The sequence below is a fragment of the Oncorhynchus masou genome, chromosome 3 (assembly GCF_036934945.1).
Source record: "Oncorhynchus masou masou isolate Uvic2021 chromosome 3, UVic_Omas_1.1, whole genome shotgun sequence".
NCBI lineage: Eukaryota > Metazoa > Chordata > Actinopteri > Salmoniformes > Salmonidae > Oncorhynchus > Oncorhynchus masou.
In genome coordinates this window covers 12,913,758-12,940,981 of record NC_088214.1, presented here as the reverse complement: position 1 = coordinate 12,940,981, position 27,224 = coordinate 12,913,758, and the positions used below count along the sequence as shown (strand labels likewise).

At 43.1% G+C, this 27,224-nt stretch overlaps 1 protein-coding gene across 4 annotated transcripts; it reads right to left on the bottom strand.

Moving 5' to 3' along the window:
• Window positions 1-31: 31 nt before the first annotated feature.
• On the bottom strand, window positions 32-27,224 carry LOC135510215 (transcriptional repressor p66 alpha-like). 4 transcript variants are annotated; one of them, XM_064931011.1, is made up of 11 exons: window positions 27,079-27,224; window positions 11,485-12,048; window positions 9,696-9,831; window positions 9,250-9,378; window positions 8,860-8,937; window positions 8,633-8,761; window positions 8,122-8,337; window positions 5,805-6,078; window positions 3,540-3,982; window positions 3,102-3,345; window positions 32-2,397 (listed from the first exon to the last, which is right to left on the bottom strand). In XM_064931011.1, exons 2-11 carry the CDS (start codon window positions 12,042-12,044, stop codon window positions 2,261-2,263), a joined length of 2,346 nt encoding a protein of 781 aa, XP_064787083.1. In that variant the 5' UTR covers window positions 12,045-12,048; window positions 27,079-27,224; the 3' UTR covers window positions 32-2,260. The 4 variants fall into 4 exon arrangements, with proteins under 4 accessions (XP_064787083.1, XP_064787104.1, XP_064787090.1 ...); XM_064931032.1 differs by having other exon boundaries at window positions 3,216-3,345; XM_064931018.1 differs by having other exon boundaries at window positions 8,122-8,316.

Below are 27,224 nucleotides of genomic sequence, written 5' to 3'. Positions count from 1 at the left end.
AATCATTTAATGACTCATTCAGACCAAATGAAAGGGTTCAAATTACGTTTATTTGTTATTATTACTTTCTGTAGCTGGGAAAAATTAAACCAAACAAATTGGAACATCATTTTGTATTATGCATAAAGGGATGAGAGGGTTACGCTGGACAATTAACAGCCCAAGCTACCCTGAATAACAAACAGGGTGGTTACTGGTGGTCGGTGTTGAGTTGGGGTTCTGGGGGCCAACTTCAGTTCCTGCAGTGTGTATTGTTTTTCATAGTGCTCAATGATGGCATCTGATCTAGCACTGAAAATAATCTCAAACAATTTTGACAACCCATATGTTAATTATTTATAAACCACAGCATATGGAACTTTTACAGAAGTACAAAACAAAACTGAAAAAGGAGTAGGAGACTTTTGAACAGGAGCACTGTTGTAAATCCAGTTACCCCAACCACAGGCCTGTTTGGGATACAAGTTATTGGTCCTGATGCCAACCAAAAACAATTAACGAGTGATTTCAATATTAGACATTTTTATTCTCTCCTCAGTCTTTTGTACATTTCAAATTTGTTAAAATGCCCCTATAAGTTGCTTTAACAAACCCAGCTTCAACATATGGCAACCAGAAACCTAAACTTGAGATGTCCCAGAGAATGTGACAATACCTGCAATCGGTTAACTTTCATCCCCAGATGAGAACATTCTGTAAAATGACAAGTGTCATTGATTGATACAGTAGGTTTGAGCATATTAAACCAATTGAAATATATTATCCATATTCAATTACTTTTTCCAGACCAATTCTAAAAAGTGTAATGATTCAAGATGACTTAACTTTTTCAGCCAATATATGGAAACTTTGATCAATTATAAAAAACAAAAAAGCAATTCACTGATTCACCAGAGAAATCAACAATCAGTGTAAAACATATAGAACAAGATGTAATCAGAACACACCTGTGATATGACTCGTGATTCTAGAATCTTGTCTTCCATGGAAACAATTTAGCATGTAATTCAAGACAGACTGTATTATACTATTGGTTCTCCTTACAGACATGTTATTACAAATATGAAGGGACAACTCAGAATGGAATAATAGAAAACCAAAGCAGAGTCTTCAGACAAAAATATAGAGATCCTCTACTTGTTTTGCTTATGTCAAACATGAGTGTGGAGCAGCTCTGTCAAATTGCAAATACAGATGTAGAATCTTAATTTGAGCCATTCTCCTACAGCAGGAACAAAATCCTGCAGCAACAGGAAATGTGAATTATAATTACCGGTAATGGACATTTTTTGTAACGGTTGATACATTGTAAGGGAAAATCTTGAAATTACAAACTTTAGAAGCTTTTTTAACATTTCAGATACGCTGCAAGTTTTAAAATGTCCTGTGTTGCAAGAAAGTTCGCCTACAACAGGGTGATCAAATTAAGATACCATATCTGTAGATGAAGAACATGCATGGGAAGGAAAAATGTTTTACTTTATTTTTTAAAAAGTGTATGAGGCCAGTATAAATTGTTCAGTTGTTAAAACCCCAACATCACGACAGGAATTTTTCATTTATACATCAGTTCCCAAACATATCCAATAACTTACTGTAAATACAAACAAATTTCAAATGAACTGCTACTGAGGTTATGTACTGAAAACATCATTGCTCAGTTCTTTTAAACTTAAAGAGAATGTTTATTGGAGATCATATTTTTTGTCTTTTAGCTTTTTTAGGGTACTCTTGAATATGAAGTAAACAGTTCCAAGTAATTTCACCTTGACCACACCCCAACAGTTTGTCTGCATCCCATTCGCTGAGTCTAAGATGACAGAGGGCCAATCAGCTCCTAGTTCCATCCAATAGGTAAAGAGCTGTCCATCGTTTCCATGGTAAGACATCAACACGCAGTCGGCAGAAGGCCAGCATATGTTCTTGAGAGAAAAGCAACATTCTCAAGCCATCATAAACTCACAGACATCATGGCTGACAAACATATGGAAGGAAGCCCTTTATGCATTTCTTGTTTTGCTCCGGTGTAAATCGCTCTTCATGCACACTGATCAAACATCGGTGAGCCTCATGAGAAACAACAGACTTGAAAGAGAAACAAAAACAAGAACAAAAAAAACAAGACATTTTTTTTATTGAGAATGCTCCCCTCAAAAGTTTGGAGGCTGCGTTTCCATAACTGTCCTCGGGGGGGGGGGCTGTATTGTTGGCATTGACAACAGTAGCTAATGGTTATTGATAATGGTAATGAATGAGATTATTATTTCCATGTGTTAGCTGTCTGGGAGATGGGGCGCGATGGAATCATGTCCAGGAGGTACTCTCTCTGGCGGGCGTCCACTGTGGACGAGGTCTTATGGACTGACAGACTGGGGTTCACATAGGCCATGGTCACACCTGCAGAGAGAGGGGAGAGGTCAGTCTCTGACGAGGAGAGTGCACGGAGCATAATACCACACAAACACAAGAGCACGCACAGATGCACAAAACCACACACGTGTAAATAACGTTGATCCCAAAGCAGAGAAAACATGGACTAACTCTACTCTAGGGGGAGGTGAGGTGAGCTAGCCATGGAGTCCAAGGAAAAACCCAGCCACCAGAAGGACTGAAGCAGGAAGGAGGAGACAGAGCATTGAGGGGTACAGAGAGAGAATCTCAATTGCATACTCCTCGCGTACTCTTTCTCGCCCCCTTCTCAAAACCCATTAGATGAGAAAGCCAGAGGTCCCTCCCCTCTGACCTTCTCCTCCAATGGATTTTGAGGAGGCGAGGAGAGAGGATGCAATGAGTATGCAATTGAGATTCTCCCACAGAGAAGTGAGATGCAGAGTCCAAAAACATTCCCTATCCCATTGGCTTAGGAGTAAACATTATGGTGATGACTCCACCTAGGAAGCTCCAGTAGGTTTAGACAAGCTTCGGACATTTTGCTTACACCTGTTTCCCTCATATCAGCAAACACCCAAAGGGAAGCAACTAGTAAAATGTGCTAGGGGGTGTTTTTGGACTGGGACAAACGTTCAGTGTGTAGAGGTAGAAGTGGGCAGTGTGGTGTGGTGGGTTGGTTGGTTGGGGGCCCAGTCGGTATTAGAGTCTACCTGTGTTGATGTTCTGCTTCCTCCATGCAGTGGCTTGGGCGCTACCTCTGCTGCTGTTCCCACTGGAGCTGCCCTTAGAACCCTGGGCAGCGGGGCGCACATGGACATGCTTACCTGGCCGGCTGACCAAGGCCGCAGCGGCCACAGCGCTCTGCAGCTGAGAGGAGGAGGAGGAGAAGGAGTGGGACACGCCCCTCACCCCCACCGATGGGATACCGCCACGGGAGAGCTGGCCCTGAGGGCTCTGGGGGGGAGGGAGAAAGAAGATATAGAATATTGAGTGACAAGAACAGACCACACAAGCCAAGGGAACCATACTCTCTGTATGTAGGAGAATCTTAGAACCGTCTGTATCAAATTGATTGTGACAGGGCCTGGAGTGGCTCCGGTGGTGATGTGACAGTTTCAGGGAACTGTTGAGAAGTGTCTCACCCCTACCTGTTTGATGTTGGAGTGGTGGCGTGCAATGCTCTGTCCTCTGTTCTGCTGCTGGTGATGGTGATGGTGCTGCAAAGAGGAGACCCTAGCCTGGGCCTGAACCTGCTTCAGCTGCTGGGACATCAGATGCTCCGCCTTCACCGACGGAGAGGAGGAGGAGGAAGAGGAGGAGGGGGTGTGAGAGACAGGGGAGGCGGTCTGCTGGAGGATTCGCTGCTCTATCTCCTGCTCCTGCTGCAGGGCCTTGACGAACGCAGCCTTCAGCCTATTGGTGTGCTCAGCCTTTAGGGCTTTCTTCTGATTGGAGGACATGCAGTCAGCACAGAGTATGGTCCCGCCCTTGGCCTTGTCCTGCCTCCAGCGACAAGTAAAGTCGGTGCTACACTGGATGCAGGTGAAGGGCTCTTTGATGGCAGGCTTGACCGGGGGCAACCCTGTTTTAGCTGGGGAGGACAGAGGATGAGTGGGATTAGACACAACAGGAGAAAACTGGTTTCAATATGATGCCTAATGATCAAATACTACTGGAGGAAACCCATCTGACAGTATTGTGCTGTTAGGGTATGACCTCTCCTGGTGAAGTGATATTATTGTGTAATGAAGTGTCTGTGAGTGTAAAATATGTGTTCGTGTAACTTTGATGATGGAATACTGTAATTTAATAGTGTTAATATCAGCAAAATGTTTTGTACCGCTAGTGATGGCTTAGTAGTGATATACAGTGATTATTAATAATAACAGTGTAGCGAGCATGTTTATAACAGTGTAGCGAGCATGTTTATAACAGTGTAGAGAGCATGTTTATAACAGTGTAGCGAGCATGTTTATAACAGTGTAGCGAGCATGTTTATAACAGTGTAGCGAGCATGTTTATAACAGTGTAGCGAGCATGTTTATAACAGTGTAGCGAGCATGTTTATAACAGTGTAGCGAGCACGTTTATAACAGTGTAGAGAGCATGTTTATAACAGTGTAGCGAGCATGTTTATAACAGTGTAGCGAGCATGTTTATAACAGTGTAGCGAGCATGTTTATAACAGTGTAGCGAGCATGTTTATAACAGTGTAGCGAGCATGTTTATAACAGTGTAGCGAGCATGTTAATAACAGTGTAGCGAGCATGTTTATAACAGTGTAGCGAGCATGTTTATAACAGTGTAGCGAGCATGTTTATAACAGTGTAGCGAGCATGTTTATAACAGTGTAGCGAGCATGTTTATAACAGTGTAGCGAGCATGTTTATAACAGTGTAGCGAGCATGTTTATAACAGTGTAGCGAGCATGTTTATAACAGTGTAGCGAGCATGTTAATAACAGTGTAGCGAGCATGTTTATAACAGTGTAGCGAGCATGTTTATAACAGTGTAGCGAGCATGTTTATAACAGTGTAGCGAGCATGTTTATAACAGTGTAGCGAGCATGTTTATAACAGTGTAGCGAGCATGTTTATAACAGTGTAGCGAGCATGTTTATAACAGTGTAGCGAGCATGTTTATAACAGTGTAGCGAGCATGTTTATAACAGTGTAGCGAGCATGTTTATAACAGTGTAGCGAGCATGTTTATAACAGTGTAGCGAGCATGTTTATAACAGTGTAGCGAGCATGTTTATAACAGTGTAGCGAGCATGTTTATAACAGTGTAGCGAGCATGTTTATAACAGTGTAGCGAGCATGTTTATAACAGTGTAGCGAGCATGTTTATAACAGTGTAGCGAGCATGTTTATAACAGTGTAGCGAGCATGTTTATAACAGTGTAGCGAGCATGTTTATAACAGTGTAGCGAGCATGTTAATAACAGTGTAGCGAGCATGTTTATAACAGTGTAGCGAGCATGTTTATAACAGTGTAGCGAGCATGTTTATAACAGTGTAGCGAGCACGTTTATAACAGTGTAGCGAGCACGTTTATAACAGTGTAGCGAGCATGTTTATAACAGTGTAGCGAGCATGTTTATAACAGTGTAGCGAGCATGTTTATAACAGTGTAGCGAGCATGTTTATAACAGTGTAGCGAGCATGTTAATAACAGTGTAGCGAGCATGTTAATAACAGTGTAGCGAGCATGTTTATAACAGTGTAGCGAGCATGTTAATAACAGTGTAGTGAGTATGTTTATAACAGTGTAGCGAGCATGTTAATAACAGTGTAGTGAGCATGTTTATAACAGTGTAGCGAGCATGTTAATAACAGTGTAGTGAGTATGGGGTGGGGCAGAGGAAAGGGTTGGGTAATTTAGAGTTAATACCAGCGTAATAGGTACTGTACCTCTCATCATGGAGTCCAGCAGGTTCTGCACCACGTCCTCCAGGCCCACTAGGTAGATGAACTCGTTGTTGGCTGCCGAGGGCAGGAAGTTGAGCTCTGGGGCGGGAGGCTTGGGAGGAGGAATCTCCAGAAGGGTCTTCTCCAGCTGCTTCCGCAGTGCTAGCTTAGCCGCAGCCTGACGGGCGGCAGGAGAGTCGTTCACGTTGACCACAGACACACTGCTGTTTCCAGACTGGGAAGAGATAGAAGAACCCTTCATGTTGGTTGGAGAGGCCTGGGAGAGAGTGGGATGATGACCGGATGAGAGGGAGAAGGAAGGAGGGAAGGGATTGACAAATAGAGGAGACAAGTGGGGAAAGAAGGTATCCAGGTGAGGTTTGAGGTCAATCATTTAAAAAAACATTTTGTTTATACAGCAAGACAGATCAGATTAATAAAAACTGTTGTAAATTCAGGTCTATTCTCTAGAGGTAAGTTAGCTAAGCTTGAGAGGTTCAATATACCCAAAGTGTGAATGCAATTGGATTGATCAAATCAAATCTGCAAGTCTCAATTGCACCACTCTATGATCCACTAGCCTAGAGGGGAGAACATCATCTCTACTTGCCATTTTCAATCTATATCAAGTGCAAGGCTGCCTCATGTGCACCAGCTGATCGCAACGATAACGTTGAAAACAATCACGCATTTAATCTTTCATCAACAATATCTGTTTTATAATGCACATTCAATGCACTTATCATCAAATAACTACTACTACTACTACTACTACTACTACTAATGAACAAAGTGGAGGCAGTTCTGGATTTCATGGAGTGCAGGATTTATTTATTTTTTACGTAGCTGCTGCCCAGTAGTGACGTGACGTTTGGCTCTTTTTAATTACTTAGATCTGTTCAACTCGTTCAGTCAAAAGAAAAAATATTTAGACTCATTTTATTCAGTAATGCCAAGAGCATGCAGAACCCCCTACTGGCAAACAATTCAGTAAAAACTCAGTAGGTTTCATGATTCTACAAGCCTCTCATTCACCATTGGGGCTTATTGTAGCTGTCATTTGTGACAGACTTCTAAAAAAAAATGTCCATTTGTGATATCTAAGTATACAAATAAGATTATTTAGTAATAGCTTTGAAAATAGGTCTAATTGTGGCCACAACCAGACTAGATTCTGAACTACTCTTTGCGGAATGTTCTCGGCTTGACAATCGCGAGAGACTAGCACAGTATGCAAGCTGCAGCAGCCGTCCAAACGAATCGTTCTCGAGTTTAAGTGTTGAGTAAAGGCATGTGTTTGTTTTGGTTCTACAAAGCTGTGTACATCGAATAACATTCAATAATCAATTAATTGCATTAACCCTGGTCATCAAATTCATTATAATGTGGGCACATAAGCTATATAAAAAATTCTATTTGTGTTTGTGGATGAATTTACATTTGCTAGATGCCTTTCATGGTGTTTTAGAGCTGAAAACCATTATGCTACGTTTTTGCCAATTGAAGACAATTCAAAAAAGCAGACAAAAACTCTAAAACTATAAGGATGCCTGCCGTGTCACTTGAATAGTGTATAATAGCTAATTTCAGGTTACATATCCCTCCCATTAGGTCCCTCCAGGCTGGTGGATTGATCCACACCACAGATAAAAGAGGAAACCCAGATAGTTCACAGGGGGTATAAATCTGAAGAATCCATTTAGAACCCAGTCACCACCAAATATGGTGATGAAGGGAAGTCCATTGGCGGGCAGAGGGAGGAGATGGAGCTAGATGAAACTGGGCCGACATTCTGCTGATTTTCTCATCAATGAAAAATCAGATCTCAATAGTTTTCTGTTCCCAAAAGTAGAATATTTTACGAACGTTTGTAGACTTGACGCTTTGCCAGAGTAAAAAAAAAATGGGTGTTGTTTAGAAGCAGTGCATGGCCAAATTGAGATTTTGCACACGTAAAAAATAGATGTTCCCTGATGAAAATATGCAAATAAATGCTAAGATGCACCAATGGGATCGAGCTTGCAGGTGCTTGGCTCTGCCCACCTCCTTGCTTGTTCTGTCCACTGTGCTTCATTTTCTCCCATTGGAAAAGACACAGATGAACTATCTTGGGTTAATTCTATAATCTTTGTCCACACTGTGGTTATTGCACCGCTCTGGTGCTCTCCCCCTCACCTCAGACCAATCCAAGACATTCATAGCCAAATTCTTGCTTGAGAAATAGTTTGTTTATTTTTAACCATTTTAATGGAAACCTATTGCAGTCAGCGACTTATGTTACCCAGAAATGATTTGTTATCGAGATAAACCTCTGACCCACTTGTGAGATGTTAACCAGCAGGCTGGCATTGTTGACGTTGCCCACCCTGATGAGGCCTGACTGCATGAGGCCTCTCTGGGCCTGAGAGCCGGGTACGTTGGCCCTGGGAGCCAGCAGCAGAGGAGGGGGGCCAGAGCTCCCTGAGCCAGACCCTGACAGCTGCTGTTGCTGCTGCTGCCGGAGAGACTGGATCTGCTGGGGAGACACAGCGATTGGCTACCCGGGACACATGACACATGGGGGACAGGGGCGTGAGTGAACAGAGGAGGAGAAGAGGGACAGGGCAGGGATATAGGGGGCCAACATAGGTCAGACAGAGGACGTATAGGAAAGGGCAAGGGACAGTCAACAGAGGACAGAACAATTATAGGGACAAAGCAGTGATATGGGGGGAGTGTGGAGAGATAGGGAGGGAATGAGAGAGAGAAAAAAGAAAACAGGTGAGCATAGTCTAAGACACAAAACTCTGTCATTTTGAGTATTGATATCAGTAGATTGTGGCGTGTCTTACCTGTGCCCCTCTGACCAGAGGTGGCATGATGATCTGGGAGTTGTGGGAGCCATGTTTGGAGGAGATCTGCTGCCCGCCCCTCACCAGAGGAGGTGGAATGACTATGGCTGAACTCCTACCTGACACCACCTGGGGATACAATTAAACGATGCAATAAACAGAAATGTGGTTAAGATGATAAACTTGTGTGTGAATTAAAGCTTGTTTGTGTGAGACAGGTGACTGACCTGCTGGGAGCCTTTGCTGGCTGCGATGGATCCCCGGATCAGAGATGGAGGAGCCGCAGAACCCGACAATCCTGAGGGCTGTGGAACAAGACAGAAATGGACAGAATGAGCTGTTTGTGTGTGTGGGTTTGTTTGTATCAGAGTGTCTGTCAATTTGTAAGTGTAAAGAGGTATGCATCTGGGTGAATGTATTTGTGTTGGCCTGTGTGGCTTTGTCTATATTTGTCTGTGTGGGTTTGTCTGTGAGACTGGGATCTGAACTCCAATCTTCCGCTCTGGGAAACCAAATTCCCTCCTGGGCGAGGGGGAAACACTGATTTTAAGTGGCAACCAGGGCTACCTCATCACGATAGAGTGAGTCCAGCTCACCTTGGCTGCATGTGTTCATACCTTCTGCAAAGCATCCTTCTGTATCTGGCTCTGGCGTAGTTTCTTCAGCAGCACCAGCTTGGCCTCCTCCAACCTCAGCTCCTCCTTCAACTGTTTGATGATGCGATCCCTCTCCTCTGGCTTGCTCTTCTACACAGACAACAGATAAAGACTAGTTAGACCAAAGAGAGAAAGACCGGTACAGCATAAAGAGAGACCAGAGCATCAATCCACAAAGTGTCTCAGAGGTAGAGCGCTGACCTAGGATCTGTCTGTACGTACGATCTTCTTCACGTACAATATAAAAGTTGAAACTGATCCTAGATCAGCTCTCCTACTCAGAGACGCTTTGTGGATAAGGGCCCTGGGCCCGGACTAGTTATGAGTGCTGATCTAGGATCAGAAAACCATAGAAAGAGCCTGGTATGACGAACATTATGGGAGGGTGGTACAGCTCTTTCACTAACCATGAGTAGGACTGTGTCCAGCTCCTTGAAGTGGTTCAAACCGTTCATCGGCGGACTGCAGGAGTCGTTATCTGACAGGACAATGACATCATCATCATCATCTGGGGACGGGGGACACGGCTCCCTCTTTATGGCCCTAATCGAAGGAAGAAGAAAGGGGTTGATATTTACATTGAATTTAATCTGAAAAAGGTGGAGAGAGGTGTAGTAAACCATGTTGTCCACAAGATGGTAACAAGAGTACATTCATAATAATATCTTCTATAGTTTCACTTCTCACGAAGTTGCACTTCAACAATAAGATATATAGGTGGCACCTGGCTAGCCTCTTACAGGTGGCACCTGGCTAGCCTCTTACAGGTGGCACCTGGCTAGCCTCTTACAGGTGGCACCTGGCTAGCCTCTTACAGGTGGCACCTGGCTAGCCTCTTACAGGTGGCACCTGGCTAGCCTCTTACAGGTGGCACCTGGCTAGCCTCTTACAGGTGGCACCTGGCTAGCCTCTTACAGGTGGCACCTGGCTAGCCTCTTACAGGTGGCACCTGGCTAGCCTCTTACAGGTGGCACCTGGCTAGCCTCTTACAGGTGGCACCTGGCTAGCCTCTTACAGGTGGCACCTGGCTAGCCTCTTACAGGTGGCACCTGGCTAGCCTCTTACAGGTGGCACCTGGCTAGCCTCATAGGCTTTAGGTTTCTGTATAAGCACTTTGTGACATCTACTGATGTAAAAAGGGTTTTCTAAATACATTTGATTTGTTAAAGAACGGGGGTATTTTGGGACCGAGGGAATATATTGAAGAGGGTACAATTTGGATCAGTTCTCTGTTATCTACAGTGTCCAGTATCAGACAACTGTCCTCAGAAATGGCCCCCTTCTTACCAGGAAACATAAAGCTGTGTTGACATGATAAGGAGTAGGAGGAGACTGCATTATAAACTCCTCACACCTAGACTAGCGGTGTCTCTACTGGAAGGCTACCAGATAAATATCTGTTGTATGTTAGATGTGTGTGGGCCAGTGGCTCAACACTAGTCTAATCACATTCTATTTGAGTTTCATTAGCATCAATGAAATGTATTTTTTGCTGTAAACTTGTATTGATATGAATTACTCAGTTGACAGTGTGACAGAGTAATTTACTAATTCCAGATTGTAAAGACAGATTGTAAATTCTCAAAAGTGGGCATTAATATAATATTTAATGAATAAGGAGGGACAACCAGCCTCCTCCTCCTCAACACCTTGAGTGTCTTCTTCCTCAGAGCTTAGCAGCACCATCACCACTTCCTGTGGATTAATCACTCTTCCAAAGCAGGTCACATGACCCTCCACTCAGGCATCATCACGTGACCCTGCCTGTCACTCTGCCCCCCTCCCCTTGCTGTTCCTTCCACAGTGAAAACCATGGCAACAGCCAGTTGGAACCGGTTTATGACACACAGGCTTCATTTTGTTCAGGGGAGTTTTAAGGGCTCTCCAGTGATTTCACAGTTTCTCGCGTTTCAAAAATGAAGCAGCACAAAGTACATAGAGAGCTATGCAAACAAAGCTCCACCCCCTTCCCCTCAAAAAATTTACAAAATAATGTTTATCTAATTGATCTCCCCCTTGCCCACACCAAACCAATTTAAAAGACTGTCAGAACCAAATTATAAAACGTTTTGTTCATTGGGTTAAACTGATCTGAAGTCAGTTTTAAATGGTATAGAGTAAATGCTACTACTAGTACTAGAGTAAAAGGAGCTGATCTCACATCAGTTTTTAAGAGAATAAATACAGTGTTCTCACCCTCTAGAGGTGCTCATGTCCAGAGCCTGCTCTCCTGTCTGGACCTCCACTTTAATGGTAGCCTTCACCTCTGTTGACGTCATCATGCTGCTGGCCACCTTCGGTTCTGACCGCACAGTCTGGTTCTGCCCATCTAGATGCATCTCACTCTTCACCTTTACCTGGTCGCCACAGTCATTCCGCTCAGTCCAGTTCTCTAAGCTCTGTTCTGACTGTTTCGGTGCCCGGTCCTGCTCTTGATCTTTTGCCGGGTGCGATGGTAACACTAATGGTAATGTTAATCGGGGTAGTTCTGGTTCCGTTGCCTTCTCAGGCTGGACCACAGGCTTGACCAGAGGTTTAACCAGGTCCTGGTCATCCTTTGTTGTTTCAGGTTGTGGTTCTGGTTGTGGTTCATTTGGGCTCTCATGATCCTGGTCTGGAGCTCCAGTCTCTGCCCCGTCTAGTTTGAGCTTTTTGCTCTCAGACTGAGTGGGAGGTGCTTCAGAATCATGGGGTGAGATTTCCCTCCCCAGCGCCCTCTTCTGGCTGCGTGTCTGACGAACAGCCTCCTCAGACATCCCCCTACAAATATAAGGAGAGAAGAAGACTTGGTCAGCCATTCACTGGAATAGACAAAGCTGACATCAATAGATAGTCAAGCAGAATATAGCCTTGGACTAGGGTGGCTATAGCTGACCTCAAATCAGTTGTAAAGCATAACGTGTATAGACCTTGGACAGGCATCGCTGACCCTGAAGCAGTTACTGAGGACAGAGACAAAACATTAACGCCAGAGTCGATCCCTCTCCATGAAGCTAGGTGGGCAACAGATGTTGTCCTATGGGACATAATGGAGTAGGAGACTTACAGTACTTAGCTAGTTCTCTCTTTCTCTCTGTGTCACTGCAACTGATGGCTAAGGGATTGGAACACACATGACCACCTTGGTGCCAGCTACCCAGATGCTAGCTGCTCTTAATCCCTGCCTCCCGTTTACACACACACACACACACACACACACACACACACACACACTGATAGGGAGACAGAGACAAACAAGGAGTAGAGAGACTTGACCAGACAGCACTAGACTGTTCGAGATGCTGCAAGACTAACCACAGTCATACTGACAGACAGTAAAGTGAGGAGTTGTGTTCTGTTTCATACATGCAGTAAACAAACAAATTGAACACTCAGGTCTCTCGTCTGACCAGTGACGCACGGCAGGAAGCTACGACTTTGGAAAAAACAACCACATTTACACTTTCACCAGGGGACACTTTTCAGTGATACACACAGCACCCACACATTGCCCCCTCCCCTTTCAATTTCTCAGAATAGCCATGTCCGCGAGTATGCAGAGCACACACACACAGCCGCACACATTACTGTAGTTGGGCCACTCACACACATCTCATCTGAAAAGAAACCTGACAAGTTTTTTTTTTTTTTTTTTACCCATCTGACATCACTAAGGCACATATGACCCTTCCCAGGATTCATTGGGACACACAAAGCACTTTTCCTAAGAACCCGTTTAAACCGGTTGGCAAGTGTGTGTGTGTGGTTGAGAGTGAGGCTGAAGCAGGTTAACCCTTTGAGGCCCGGAATGAAAACTTCACTCCTACACTGACAGATTCTTATTTGAGACGGTTGATTTGATTTCAAAAAAGCTTATGACTCAATTTGGCATGAGGGTCTGCTATACAAATTAATGGAAAGCGGTGTTCGGGGGAAAACGATACTGGACTGACGATACTATAGAAATCAACAAGTGTGCGGTTAAAACCGCCAAAAACCACATCTCTTCCCACAGGGCCGTGGGGTGAGACAGGGATGCAGCTTGAGCCCCACCCTCTGCAACATACAGGGCATTCGGAAAGTATTCAGACCCCCTGACTTTTCCCACATTTTCTTACGTTACAGCCTTATTCTAAAATCTTTTTTGTTCCCCCCACTCAATCTACACACAATGCTCCATAATGACAAACCAAAAACTGTTTTTTGGCAGCGATTACAGCAGAGGCTTCTTGGGTATGACACTACAAGCTTAAAACACCTGTATTTGGGGAGTTTCTCCCATTCTTCTCTACAGGTCCTCTCAAGCTCTGTCAGGTTGGGTGGGGAGCGTTGCCTGCGCAGCTATTTTCAAGTCTCTCCAGAGATGTTCGATCGGGTTCAAGTCCAGGCTCTGGCTGGGCCACTCAAGGACATTCAGAGACTTGTCCCGAAGCCACTCCTGCGTTGTCATTGTCCTGTTGGAAGGTGAACCTTTGCCCCAGCCGTAGACCCTGAGAGCTCTGGAGCAGGTTTTCATCAAGGATCTCTCTGTATTTTGCTCTGTTTACCTTTCCCTCGATCCTGACTAGTCTCCCAGTCCCTGCCGCTGAAAAAAATCCCCACAGCATAATGCCGCCACCACCATGCTTCACCGTAGGGATGGTGCAAGATTTCCTCCAGAAGTGACACTTGGCATTCAGGCCAAGGATTTTAATCTTGGGTTCATCAGACCAGAGAATCTTGTTTCTCATGGTCTGAGAGTCCTTTAGGTGCCTTTTGGCAAACTCCAAGCAGGCTGTCATGTTCCATTTACTGAGGAATGGCATCCGTCTGACCACTCTACCATAAAGGCCTGATTGGTGGAGTGCTGCAGAGATGGTTGTACTTCTGGAAGGTTCTCCCATCTCCACAGAGGAATTCTGGAGCGCTGTCAGAGTGACCATTGGGTTCTTGGTCACCACCCCGACCAAAGGCTCTTGTCCCCCGACTGCTCAGTTTGGCCGGGTGGCCAGTTCTAGGATAAGTCTTGGTGGTTCCAAACTTCTTCCATTTAAGAATAATGGAGGCCACTGTGTTCTTGGGGACCTTAAATGCTGCAGACATCTTTTAGTACCCTTCCTCAGATCTGCGTCTCAACACAATCCTGTCTCGGAGCTCTACAGACAATTCCTTCGATCTCATGGCTTTGTTTTTGCTCTGACATGAACCGTCAACTGCGGGACCTTATATAAACAGGTGTGTCACTTTCCAAATCATGTCCAATCAATTGAATTTACCACTGGTGGACTCCAATCAAGTTGTAGAAACATCTCAATGGAAACAGGATGCACCTGAGCTAAATTTTCTATCTCTTAGCAAAGGGTCTGAATAGTTCTGTAAATAAGGTATTTCTGTTTTTTAATGCATTGGTTTTTGCCTTGTCATTATGGAGTATTGTGTGTAGATTGATAAGGAAAAAATGAATTCAACCCATTTTAGAATAAGGCTGTAAAGTAACAAAACGTGGAAAAGGGAAAGGGGTCTGAATTCTTTCCGAATGCACTGAATATAATGTATATATCAAAGAATTGGCGAGGGCACGAGAACAGTCTGCAGCACCCAGCCTCACCCTACTGCAATCTGAAGTCAAATGTCTACTGTTTGCTGATGATCTGATGCTGCTGGGCTCCAGAGTGGGGCAGCGGTCTAAGGCACTGCATCTCAGTGATAGAGGCATCATTACAGACCCTGGTTTGATCCCAGGCTGTATCACAACCGGCGGTGATCGGGAGTCCCATAGGGCGGCGCAAAATTGACCCTGCGTCGAACGGGTTAGGGGAGGGTTTGGCCGGGGTAGGCCGTCATTGTAAAATAAGAGTATGTTTCTTAACTGACTTGCCTAGTTAAATAAAAGGTTCAAACAAATCCAAGGAGGGCCGACAGCAGCACCTTCTTCTGCACTGTCAGACTTGGGCCCTGACAGTAAATCTAACTGAGAAAAAAAAGAATGGTGTTCCAAAAAAGGTCCAGTTGCCAGGACCCAAAATACAAATTCCATCTAGACACCGTTGCCCAAGAGCACACAAAAAAAACTACACACACCTCTGCCTAAACATCAGAGCCACAGGTAACTTCAACAAAGCTGTGAACGATCTGAGAGACAAGGCAAGAAGGGCCTACGCCATCAAAAGGAACATAAAATTCAACATCCCAATTTGGATCATGGTTGTGAGGTCTGGGGTCCGCTCACCAACCAAGAATTCACAAAATGGAACAAACACCAATTTGAGACTGCATGCAGAATCATGCAAAACATCCTCTGTGTACAATGTAAAACACCAAATAATGCATGCAGAGCAGAATCAGGCCAATTTGGTGTTAATTATCAAAATCCCGAAAAGAGACGTTAAATTCTACAACCACCTAAAAGGAATCAAGTCCCAAAACTTCCATAACAAAGCCCTCACCTACAGAGAGATTAACCTGGAGAAGAGGCCCCTAAGCCAGCTGGTCCTGGGTCTCTGTTCACAAACAGACCCCACAGATCCCCCAAACAGCAACACAATTAGACCCAACTAAATCATGAGAAAACAAAAAGATAATTACTTGACACATTAGAAAGAATAAACAAAAAAACTGAGCAAACTAGAATGTTATTTGGCCCTAAACAGAGAGTACACAGTGGCAGAATACCTGACCATTGTGACTGACCCAAAATTAAGGAAAGCTTTGACTATGTAAAGTCTGTGAGCATAGCCTTGCTATTGAGAGAGGCCGCCGTAGGCAGACCTGGCTCTCAAGAGAAGACAGGCTATGTGCTCACTGCCCACAAAATGAGATGGAGCTGCACTTCCTAACCTCCTGCCAATGTATGACCATATTAGAGACACATATTTCCCTCAGATTACACAAATCCACAAAGAATTCGAAAACAAACCCAATTCTGATAAACTCCCATATCTACTGGGTGAAATACCACAGTGTGCCATCACAGCAGCAAGATGTGTGACCTGTTGCCACAAGAAAAGGACAACCAGTGAAGAACAAACACCATTGTAAATACAACCCATATTTCTGTTTATTTATTTTCCCTTTTGTACTTTAACTATTTGTGCACATCATTAAAACACTGTAAATAGCTATAAAATTACATTGTAAATGTCTCTATTCCTTTGGAACTTTTGTGAGTGAAATGTTGACTGTTAATTTTTTATTATCTATTTCACTTGCCTTGGCAATGTAAACATCTGTTTCCCATGCCATTAAAGCCCTTTGAATTGAATTGATAGGGGGGAGGGGAGATGAAAGAATTAAAAAGAGGGAGGAATGAAAACACCCAACATACTGATGCATACTCATGTCTGCTGTCACCATGACAACTCTGCACAGAACTCTGTAGGCACTGACTAGGTAGTAGGGCCTACAAGGCACAGATCTAGGACCAGCTCACCCTCCCCAAATCCTAAGCTCATCTATTAAGGCCGAAAACACTAAACTGACTTCAGATTGGTGTCTGGAGGAAACGTCATCCTATTCTTACAGTGCAAGGTCACGGTCTACAGTGTAGTGGATGTTAACCCTATGAGCAGCAGGTCCTAGGGTAGTTCAGGAAAGGTCAGGATCTAAATGACTTAATGGCTGACATATATCAGGTTACATCTCCATGGCAGCTCACACACTCACACCTCTAACGCACCCACACAAAAATCTACCGAGAGGACTTGTCTGTGACATTGTCCCTTACGGATATAAGTATTGATAGATCAGTGGTTCCCAAACTCGGTCCTGGGAACCCAAAGGGGTGCATGTTTTGGTTTATGCCCAAGCACTAAACAGCTGATTCAAATAATCAAAACTTGGTTTCTTGAATATTTGAACCCCCTTGGGGTCCTGAGGACAGAGTTAGGGAAACACTGATGATCTATCTATCAGCAAGCTCTCCCTCTTTGCCACACACAGGAAATGCCTATATTGGGATGATCTGAAAATCTCACCATACTGTACCTCCTCTACTCACTAAAAAGTGTGTGTGTGCCCAGGCAGTATATATTAGAGGTCAACTGATTAATCAGAATGGCCGAGTAACTTGAAATCGGCCCTAATTTTCAAAACAATCGGAAATCGGTATTTTTGGACACCGATTTGGACGATTATTTATTTATTTTTTAATTTTTTTTTTTTACACCTTTATTTAAACATCAATGCCTTTCTTAAAATCAATACACAAGTATATATTTTTAAACCTGCATATTGTGCTGAAAGAAATCCAGGTTAGCAGGTAATATTAACCAGGTGAAATTGTGTCACTTCCCTTGCGTTCATTGCACGCAGAGTCAGTGTATATGCGATAATAATAAACGTTCTGTTTTCAAAATAATAGTTTCCGGATTCGACCATATTAATGACCAAAGGCTCGTATTTCTGTGTGTTATGCTATAATTAAGTCTATGATTTGATATTTGATAGAGCAGTCTGACTGAGCGATGGTAGGCAGCAGCAGGCTCGGAAGCATTCATTCAAATAGCATAAAATCATACAATGTGATTTTCTGGATTTTTGTTTTAGATTCCGTCAACATACCTCTACATGCTTTGTAAGTAGGAAAACATGCAAAATCGACAGTGTATCAAATACTTGTTCTCCCCACTGTATACTGTTACACTGGCAATACTAAAGTGCCTATAAGAACATTCAATAGTCAAAGGTATATGAAATACAAATCGTATAGAGAGAAATAGTCCTATAATAAACTACCACCTAAAACTTCTTACCTGGGAATATTGAAGACTCATGTTAAAAGGAACCACCAGCTTTCATACGTTCTCATGTTTTGAGCAAGGAACTTAAACGTTAGCTTTCTTACATGGCACATATTGCACTTTTACTTTCTTCTCTTACACTTTGTTTTTGCATTATTTAAACCAAATTGAACATGTTTCATTTTTTATTTGAGGCAAAATGGATTTTTATTGATGTATTATAAGTTCCAATAAGTGTTCCTTCAGTATTGTTGTAATTGTCATTATTACAAATAAATAAAATTTAAAAAATTAATTAATGAATTATTTTTATTAATTATTTTTAAATATATATATAATTTTTTTTTTTTTATTTAAATAATCGGCCGATAAATCGGTATCGGCTTTTTTGGTCCTCCAATAATCGGTATTGGCGTTGAAAAATCATAAAATCGGTCAACCTCTAGTATACAGTGGGGCAAAAAAAGTATTTAGTCAGCCACCAATTGTGCAAGTTCTCCCACTCAAAAAGATGAGAGAGGCCTGTTATTTTCATCATAGGTACACTTCAACTATGACAGACAAAATGAAAGAAAAAAATCCAGAAAATCACATTGTATGATTTTTAATGAATTTATTTGCAAATTATGGTGGAAAATAAGTATTTGGTCAATAACAAAAGTTTCTCAATACTTTGTTATATACCCTTTGTTGGCAATGACAGAGGTCAAACGTTTTCTGTAAGTCTTCACAAGGTTTTCACACACTGTTGCTGGTATTTTGGCCCATTCCTCCATGCAGATCTCCTCCAGAGCAGTGATGTTTTGGGGCTGTTGCTGGGCAACACTGACTTTCAACTCCCTCCAAAGATGGGGTTGAGATCTGGAGACTGGCTAGGCCACTCCAGGACCTTGAAATGCTTCTTACGAAGCCACTCCTTCTTGCCCGGGCGGTGTGTTTGGGATCATTGTCATGCTGGAAGACCCAGCCATGTTTCATCTTCAATGCACTTGCTGATGGAAGGAGGTTTTCAATCAAAATCTCACGATAAAATGGCCCCATTCATTCTTTCCTTCACACGGATCAGTCATCCTGGTCCCTTTGCAGAAAAACAGCCCCAAAGCATGATGTTTCCACCCCTGGCACTGCAGGATTTGAGTCCCTGGCGGCGTAGTGTGTTACTGATGGTAGGCTTTGGTACTTTGGTCCCAGCTTTCTGCAGGTCATTCACTAGGTCCCCCTGTGTGGTTCTGGGATTTTTGCTCACCGTTCTTGTGATCATTTTGACCCCATGGGGTGAGATCTTGCATGGAGCCCCAGATCGAGGGAGATTATCAGTGGTCTTGTATGTCTTCCATTTCCTAATAATTGCCTCCACAGTTGATATCTTCAAACCAAGCTGCTTACCTATTGCAGACTCAGTCTTCCCAGCCTGGTGCAGGTCTACAATTTTGTTTCTGGTGTCCTTTGACAGCTCTTTGGTATTGGCCATAGTGGAGTTTGGTGTGTGACTGTTTGAGGTTGTGGACAGGTGTCTTTAAAACTGACAAGTTCAAACGGGTGCCATTAATACAGGTAACGAGTGGAGGACAGAGGAGCCTCTTAACCTCTTGGATTTAGGGGCCGCTATTTTATTTTTTGGATGAAAAATGTTTGTTTTAAACAAGATATATTGTCACGAAAAGATGCTCGACTATGCATATAATTGACAGCTTTGGAAAGAAGACACTGACGTTTCCAAAACTGCAAAGATATTGTCTGCGAGTGCCACAGAACTGATGTTACAGGCGAAACCCAGATAAAAATCCAACCAGGAAGTGCCGCATTTTTTGAAACCGCCTCATGCCAATGACTCCTTATATGGCTGTGAATGAGCTACAAATGAGCTTACTTTTTCCCCAAGGTGTCTAAAGCATTGTGACGTCTTTTTAGGCATTTCCATTGAAGAATGGCTGTAAGGGACCATATATGGCATGTGGTCACATGGTGTCTCCCGCAGAAAACCTTGTGTAAAATACTGAGGTAGCCATTTTTCCAATTGCTTATTATGAGAAACCAACTGCCTCAACGGATATATTATTGAATATATTTGTTAAAAACACCTTGAGGATGGATCCTAAACAACGTTCTGTGTTTCTGTCGATATTATGTAGCTAATTTTGAAAAAAGTTTGGCGTTATAGTTGAAGTATTTTTCGGTCGATTTCTCAGCCAAGCATGGTGAAGGGAGCTTTTTCGCCTACAATATTTTTGGAAAAAAGGAACATTTGCTATCTAACTGGGAGTCTCCTGAATGAAAGCATCTGAAGTTCTTCAAAGGTAAATTATTTAATTTGGTTGCTTTTCTTATTTTCGTGAAAATGTTGCCTGCTGCCAGCAGAGCATTATGCCATGATAAACTTACACAAATGCTTGTCTAGCGTTGGCTGTAATGCATATTTTGAAAATCTGAGATGACAGTGTTGTTAACAAAAGGCTAAGCTTGTGTTTGAATATATTTATTTCATTTCATTTCATTTCATTTGTGATTTTCATGAATAGGACAAGTTGCGTTATGCTAATGCACTTGAGGCTATGATTACGCTCCCGGATACGAGTTTGCTCGTTGCAAGAGGTTAAAGAAGAACTTACAGGTCTGTGAGAGCCAGAAATCTTGCCTGTTTGTAGGTGACCAAATACGTATTTTCCACCATAATTTGCAAATTAATTAATTAAAAATCCTACAAATGTGATTTTCTGGATTTTTTTTTCTTCCATTTTGTCTGTCATAGTTGAAATGTACCTAAGATGAAAATTGCAGACCTCATCTTTTTAAGTGGGAGAACTTGGTGGCTGACTAAATACTTTTTTGCCCCAATGTATATAGCTTGTGATGTAACGCCTGCCAAAACAGGGCATTACCATGGCACTGGGTGTATGTATACATATCAGCATAGAGACACACCATTCTGACTCTGAATGGGATTTAGCCCAAAAGGAATGTAACCATGACAATAAACTGACAAGAAAGCAAGTAACCTTACCTATGGAATGCTCTCTGTCTCACCAGGAGGCAATTTCTAAATGATACCAACTACGATCAACTTCATCATTGTCACCACCATCACAGACCTTAACCATCTGGAAGTCTACAGCTGGGTCTTTCATACAACAGTCAGACAAAAACACACTATCAGGCCGCTGCACAACCACTACCGGTCAATAGAAACAGTGTCTAAGTCTGCAACCCTGCATATGTTTTCTGGTTTTTCTTTATTGCATATCTTAAGGGTAGGCAACAACACATCTGCCACACTGATCCACAACAAGGGGGCCCCTCAGGGGTGCGTGCTTAGTCCCCTCCTGTTCACCCATGACTGCATGGCCAATTACAACTCCAACACCATCATTAAGTTTGCAGACGACAACGCTGGTAGGCCTGATCACCGAGAACGATGAGACAGCCTATAGGGAGGAGGTCAGAGGCCTGGCAGTGTTGTGCCAGGACAACAATCACTCCCTCAACACAATCAAGACAAAGGAGATGATCGTGGACTACAGGAATGGGAGGGTCATGCACACCCACATTCTCATCAACGGGGCTGTAGTGGAGCAGGTTGAGTGCTTCAAGTTCCTTGGTGTCCACATCACCAACAAACTATCATGGTCCAAATACACCAAGACAGTTGTGAAGGGGGCACGACAAAACCTATTCCCCCTCAGGAGACTGAAAATATTTGGCATGGGTCCTCAGATCCTCAAAACATTCTACAGCTGCACCATGGAGAGCATCTTGACTGGTTGCATCAAGGCCTAGTATGGAAACTGCTCTGTCTCCGACCGCAAGGCGCTACAGAGGGTAGTGCGTACAGCCCAGGACATCACTGGGGCCAAGCTTCCTGCTATCCAGGACCTCTATACCAGGCGGTTTCAGAGGAAGGCCCTAAAGATTGCCAAAGACTCCAGCCACCCTAGTCATAGACTGTTCACTCTGCTACTGCACAGCAAGCGGTACCCGAGCGCCAAGTCTAGGTCCAAAAGGCTTCTTAACAGCTTCTACCCCCAAGCCATAAGACTACTGAACAGCTAATCAAACAGCTACCTGGACTATTTGCATTGACCTCCCCCTTTTTTACTCTGCTGCTTCTCACCGTTTAATATCTATGCAAAGTCACTCTACCCTAGCCTACATATTACCTCAATTACCTTGACTAACCTGTACTCCCGCACATTGACTCAGTACAAGAGGTCGATAGATTATGATTTTTCAATGCCTATACCGATTATTGGAGGACCAAAAAAAGCCGATACTGATTAATCAGATTATTTTTTTGTTTATTGTAATAATGACAATTACAACAATGCTGAATGAACACTTATTTTAACGTAATATAATACATCAATAAAATCAATTTAGCCTCAAATAAATAATGAAACATGTTCAATTTGGTTTAAATAATGCAAAAACAAAGTGTTGGAGAAGAAAGTAAAAGTGCAATATGTGCCATGTAAGAAAGCTAACATTTAAGTTCCTTGCTCAGAACATGAGAACATATGAAAGCAGGTGGTTCCTTTTAACATGAGTCTTCAATATTCCCAGGTAAGAAGTTTTAGGTTGTAGTTTATTATAGGAATTATAGGACTATTTCTCTCTATACCATTTGTATTTCATTAACCTTTGACTATTGGAATATTCTTAAAGGCATTTTGGTATTGCCAGTGTAACAGTATAGCTTCCGTCCCTCTCCTCGCTCCTCCCTGGGCTCGAACCAGGAACACATTGGCCACCCTCGAAGCAGCGTTACCCATGCAGAGCAAGGGGAACAACTACTCCAAGTCTCAGAGCGAGTGACGTTTGAAACGCTATTAGCGCGCACCCCGCTAACTATCTAGCCATTTCACATCGTTTACACCAGCCTAATCTCGGGAGTTGATAGGCTTAAAGTCATAAACAGCGCAATGCTTGAAGCATTGCAAAGAGCTGCTGGCAAAACGCACGAAAGTGCTGTTTGAATGAATGCTTACGAGCCTGCTGGTGCCTACCATTGCTCAGTCTGACTCCTCTATCAAATATCAAATCATAGACTTAATTACAACATAATTGACACATTTTACAAGTGACACATTTTCCCTGGTTAAAAGAAATTCATGTTAGCAGGCAATATTAACTAAATATGCAGGTTTAAAAATATATACTTGTGTATTGATTTTAAGAAAGGCATTGATGTTTATGGTTAGGTACACGTTGGAGCAACGACGGTCCTTTTTCCGCGAATGCGCACCGATTTATATGTAATGCAGGACACACTAGATAAACTAGTAATATCATCAACCATGTGTAGTTAACTAGTGATTATGATTAATTGATTGTTTTTTAAGATAAGTTTAATGCTAGCTAGCAACCTACCTTGGCTTCTTACTGCATTCGTGTAACAGCCCAGGCTCCTCGTGGAGTGCAATGTAAAGCAGGTGGTTAGAGTGTTGGACTAGTTAACCGTAAGGTTGCAACACTGAATCCCCGAGCTGACAAGGTAAAAATCTGTCAATCTGCCCCTGAACGAGGCAGTTAACCCACCATTCCTAGGCCGTCATTTAAAAGAAGTGTTCTTAACTGACTTGCCTAGTTAAAAAATATATATATATATATCTATCTGCACTGCGGGATTTGAACCAGCTCAATGGATCTACGCAGAACCATACATTACATGTGGAGCCTTTAGATAAGGTATTTAGGTATTCACAAACTGGCCGGCATACTATTTAATAAATGTATTGTATAGTGTGTGTGGCAGGCTTACAATTATGGCAAAACAACATTTGAGAGTGCGCTGACCCTGGTGCTAGAGGGGGTACGCCGCTGTAGGTTGAATGTTTGAAGGGGTACGGGACTATAAAAAGTTTGGGAACCACTGCTCTAGATCAACGATGGGACTGGCTCAAGCCAAAATAAGGCTCTCCTAAAAACCATGTAATCTTTGAAGATAACAGACACACAGGGCGACAGACCCTTCTCAATGCATCAATACATGTCTAATCTGCTCTTTCAGACTAGATTATAGGCCTACATTAAGACAAAACAACATATGTTAATAACCCTTTGTGCTGCCTAAATAATATGGTCGCATACACATATTTAGCAAATGTTATTGCGGGTGTAGTGAAATGCCTGTGGTCCTAGCTCCAACAGTAATTAGTGTAATTAGTGTGAGTGGCAGATCTTCCAAGGCTTAGCCATCCCTGTGTCTATGTGGAGTCAGGGCCAACGTGTCCTTACACAGAGGAGACAAAAAGCAGGCCTCTCACACCATAGGCTACAAACACCCTGTTAGACACCACTTGTGTTAACCTATGACCCATGGCCTGTTGGACAGGACAGGTGGTAAAAGGTCATAGAAGAGAGAGACAGAAAATATGTAGTATTTCAATGAGCTGCTTGTATGAGCTTTGACGGGGCTACCTCTCTAGGATACTTGAACTTTCTACACCGATCGCTAGTGGCTGGGTTTTTCAGAACTGTGCAATTCAATGGTTTACTTTGGGCATCTGTTGGTATGCTGCAAACAAACTACAGAGAACTGGTCTAGAATTTGAATTGTTGGCATCAGCGCATTTGCCTAACAAAATTTACATAGGCTAACGGCTATTGAGTTCAGAACCAGTAACACACACACACACACAAATCCACAAGGATAAGTGTTTGTTTAGACAATGTAATGAACGCCTGGGAGTGGGACACAGTAAAGTCAATGCCACTTTGAGCAGGGTTCCAAACACAGGGGTGCCAATGAGTGTAGCCTAGAGTGTCCCCTTGACACAAATAATGTCACCTCCATAACTGTTACAAACGTCAACAACATAGACAGCAGATCTCACATGTTATTAAAAAATATTACCCTTGACCCTGCCCACTACCTTTAGGCCATCCTGAAGAGACCATATGTAATTGGAACCCTTGCTGTTGTTGAGGAAAGTTTGCATGACCACTTCACTGGTAACGACAGGAGACTGACTACAGAAGACTGACGACAAACAGTCTCCATCATTCAGGATTGCTTTACACAGAAGATAATTCTCTCTTCAGTTTAGGCCTACAGGCGCAGCCGCGGGACGATGTTTAGGGTGCTGCAATTTTTTTCCGCAGCACACCTGATTTTTAAGGGGGGTACTGGAGCATCCCTACTTCCCTCGGCTATGCCTACAGGTGGTTTGTTGGGGCGGCAGGTAGCCTAGTGGTTAGAGCATTGGACATGTTACCGAAAGGTTGCAAGATCAAATCCCGAGCTGAAACATCTGTCGTTCTGCCCCTGCACAAGGCAGTTAAACCACTGTTCCTAGGCCATCATTGAAAGTAAGAATTTGTTGTTAACTGACTGGCCTAGTTAAATAAAGGTAAAATTTACCACTAGGCTACCTGACGCCCCTTGCATTAAATCACAGGAACAGACATTCTTGGAAATCAACAGGAGTGAATTGTTTGGAGCTGTTACTCAACCCTATAAAGTGAATGCTAGGGATGCAATCACAAAGGCCAGAGAAGGGCTCACAAAGACTCTGCTCTGCCACTCTCCATCCAACTCTACATTACTATGCGGCCAGAATTTCTCACCGGCAATGTGAGGACACCTATAAGGTCCTCTTGACGAAGCGCACCCCCAAAGCAACCATGTGACATCACATTGCAAAGAACATCCAAATCTATTGTTCTGATGAACAACTGATTGTCCTGTTCCAGAACCTTTATGTTTCTATTTTTTTTGCCACACTAGAAGTCCTAACAGAAACCAGAGTTAGCACTAAATTAGACAGACTTATCATGCAAGCCATTTCCATAGGATAAAATATGACCTTGTTGCATACTACTTGGTTACACATAACTAGGGGTCAGAATTTCCTGTGTCGTGATCTGACCAGGAAAAACTCAGGACCCAAGGAACCAGCATAAGTACCAGTCACTGACAACTCAACTCACTGATCTCTGTAGCTACATGCAGTACAGCACAAAGTAACAGAGGCTGGCTCAGATACATTTGCAGGGCACTGCACCAGCCTATACACACCGCTAGGCTGGATAAAAATAGTGTGTAAATGTGTGTGCGTTCAGCTTTAAGAGGAGGAAGACCATGGTCGTCACACAGAAGTAGGAAGATTACCAGGGACTCTTAATCCGATACAGTAGAACCTCCATTAAAAACAATACAAATACCGAACATGCAAACTCGCCCCTCTAAAGACCAAACACAGCCCATGCTTTATTTTGACCGGCTTTTCGTAAAACCACGGCTAAATGGAGGAAATAACTGGCATGTTTATAAATCGCACAACCATGAAAATAAACTAGCTAGCTAGCATAATGCCAATGTATCATTAGCACTCGTGCCATCTTAGCTACCTGTCCAGATATTTGTTTGGCAACAAAGTGAAGCACAATACACGCACTTTACGAAACCGTAACTTGGTGCATTTAAATTGCTAGCAAATAATTAGCTTGCTACCTAAACTTTTTTTTAAACAAAAACAACCAGGTACCCGGACCTACAAGACAATGAAGTAATGTTAGCTGAGGCTAGCTTGCTTTTGGGGTGGGGAGAAGATGGCCAGCGGAAAATTGTAACTCCAACACTGGCCAAATGCCTCAGCTAGCTAGCTAATATATATATAAAATGTATTAGCTACATGTTTTAGTAGTTCGTGATTAGCTATCTTCGCATTGGCAAACTACCTGGGTTGTCAAAAGGCTAACTAGCCAAGTGCTGCTCTAAAAATAATTCTAACTCCCAGTCCAACGCCAGAACAAACACTCGACAATCCGATTCAGATTGACTGTCTCTGTTCGGTCGACTCAACTCAAAAAATATAGTTTCGAAGTGACATTATTAAAATACTAAATATCTTCTGACTATGTGTAGTCATAACAATAAAGTCTGGAGATGCGACTTCTATAAAACGTATGCACCGCCCTTCCCGTTCCCAACCGTAGCTTTTGCTCTGCGGAGAAGTGCTACTTTTCAACAGCCCATCAGCTTCTCTATCGTCACAGATAGGTGGAGGAAGAGGAGCTGGCTCGCGACAAGTCCGAATAAAAGGCTTCCCTCAATCCACTTCCACAAAAAAACTTCGGGACACCTCAATCAACTTACTCGGTCGATTCGACAGCGATCCGTCGACTGCGGGTCGTCCAAGGTATTTAGGATGACAATCAGCTCCAATAATTCGATGTTATTTAAAAATCCAGGGGATACCCTCTTTTTTTCTGCCCTCCCCGCTACCGCCTCTGTTGCCAAAT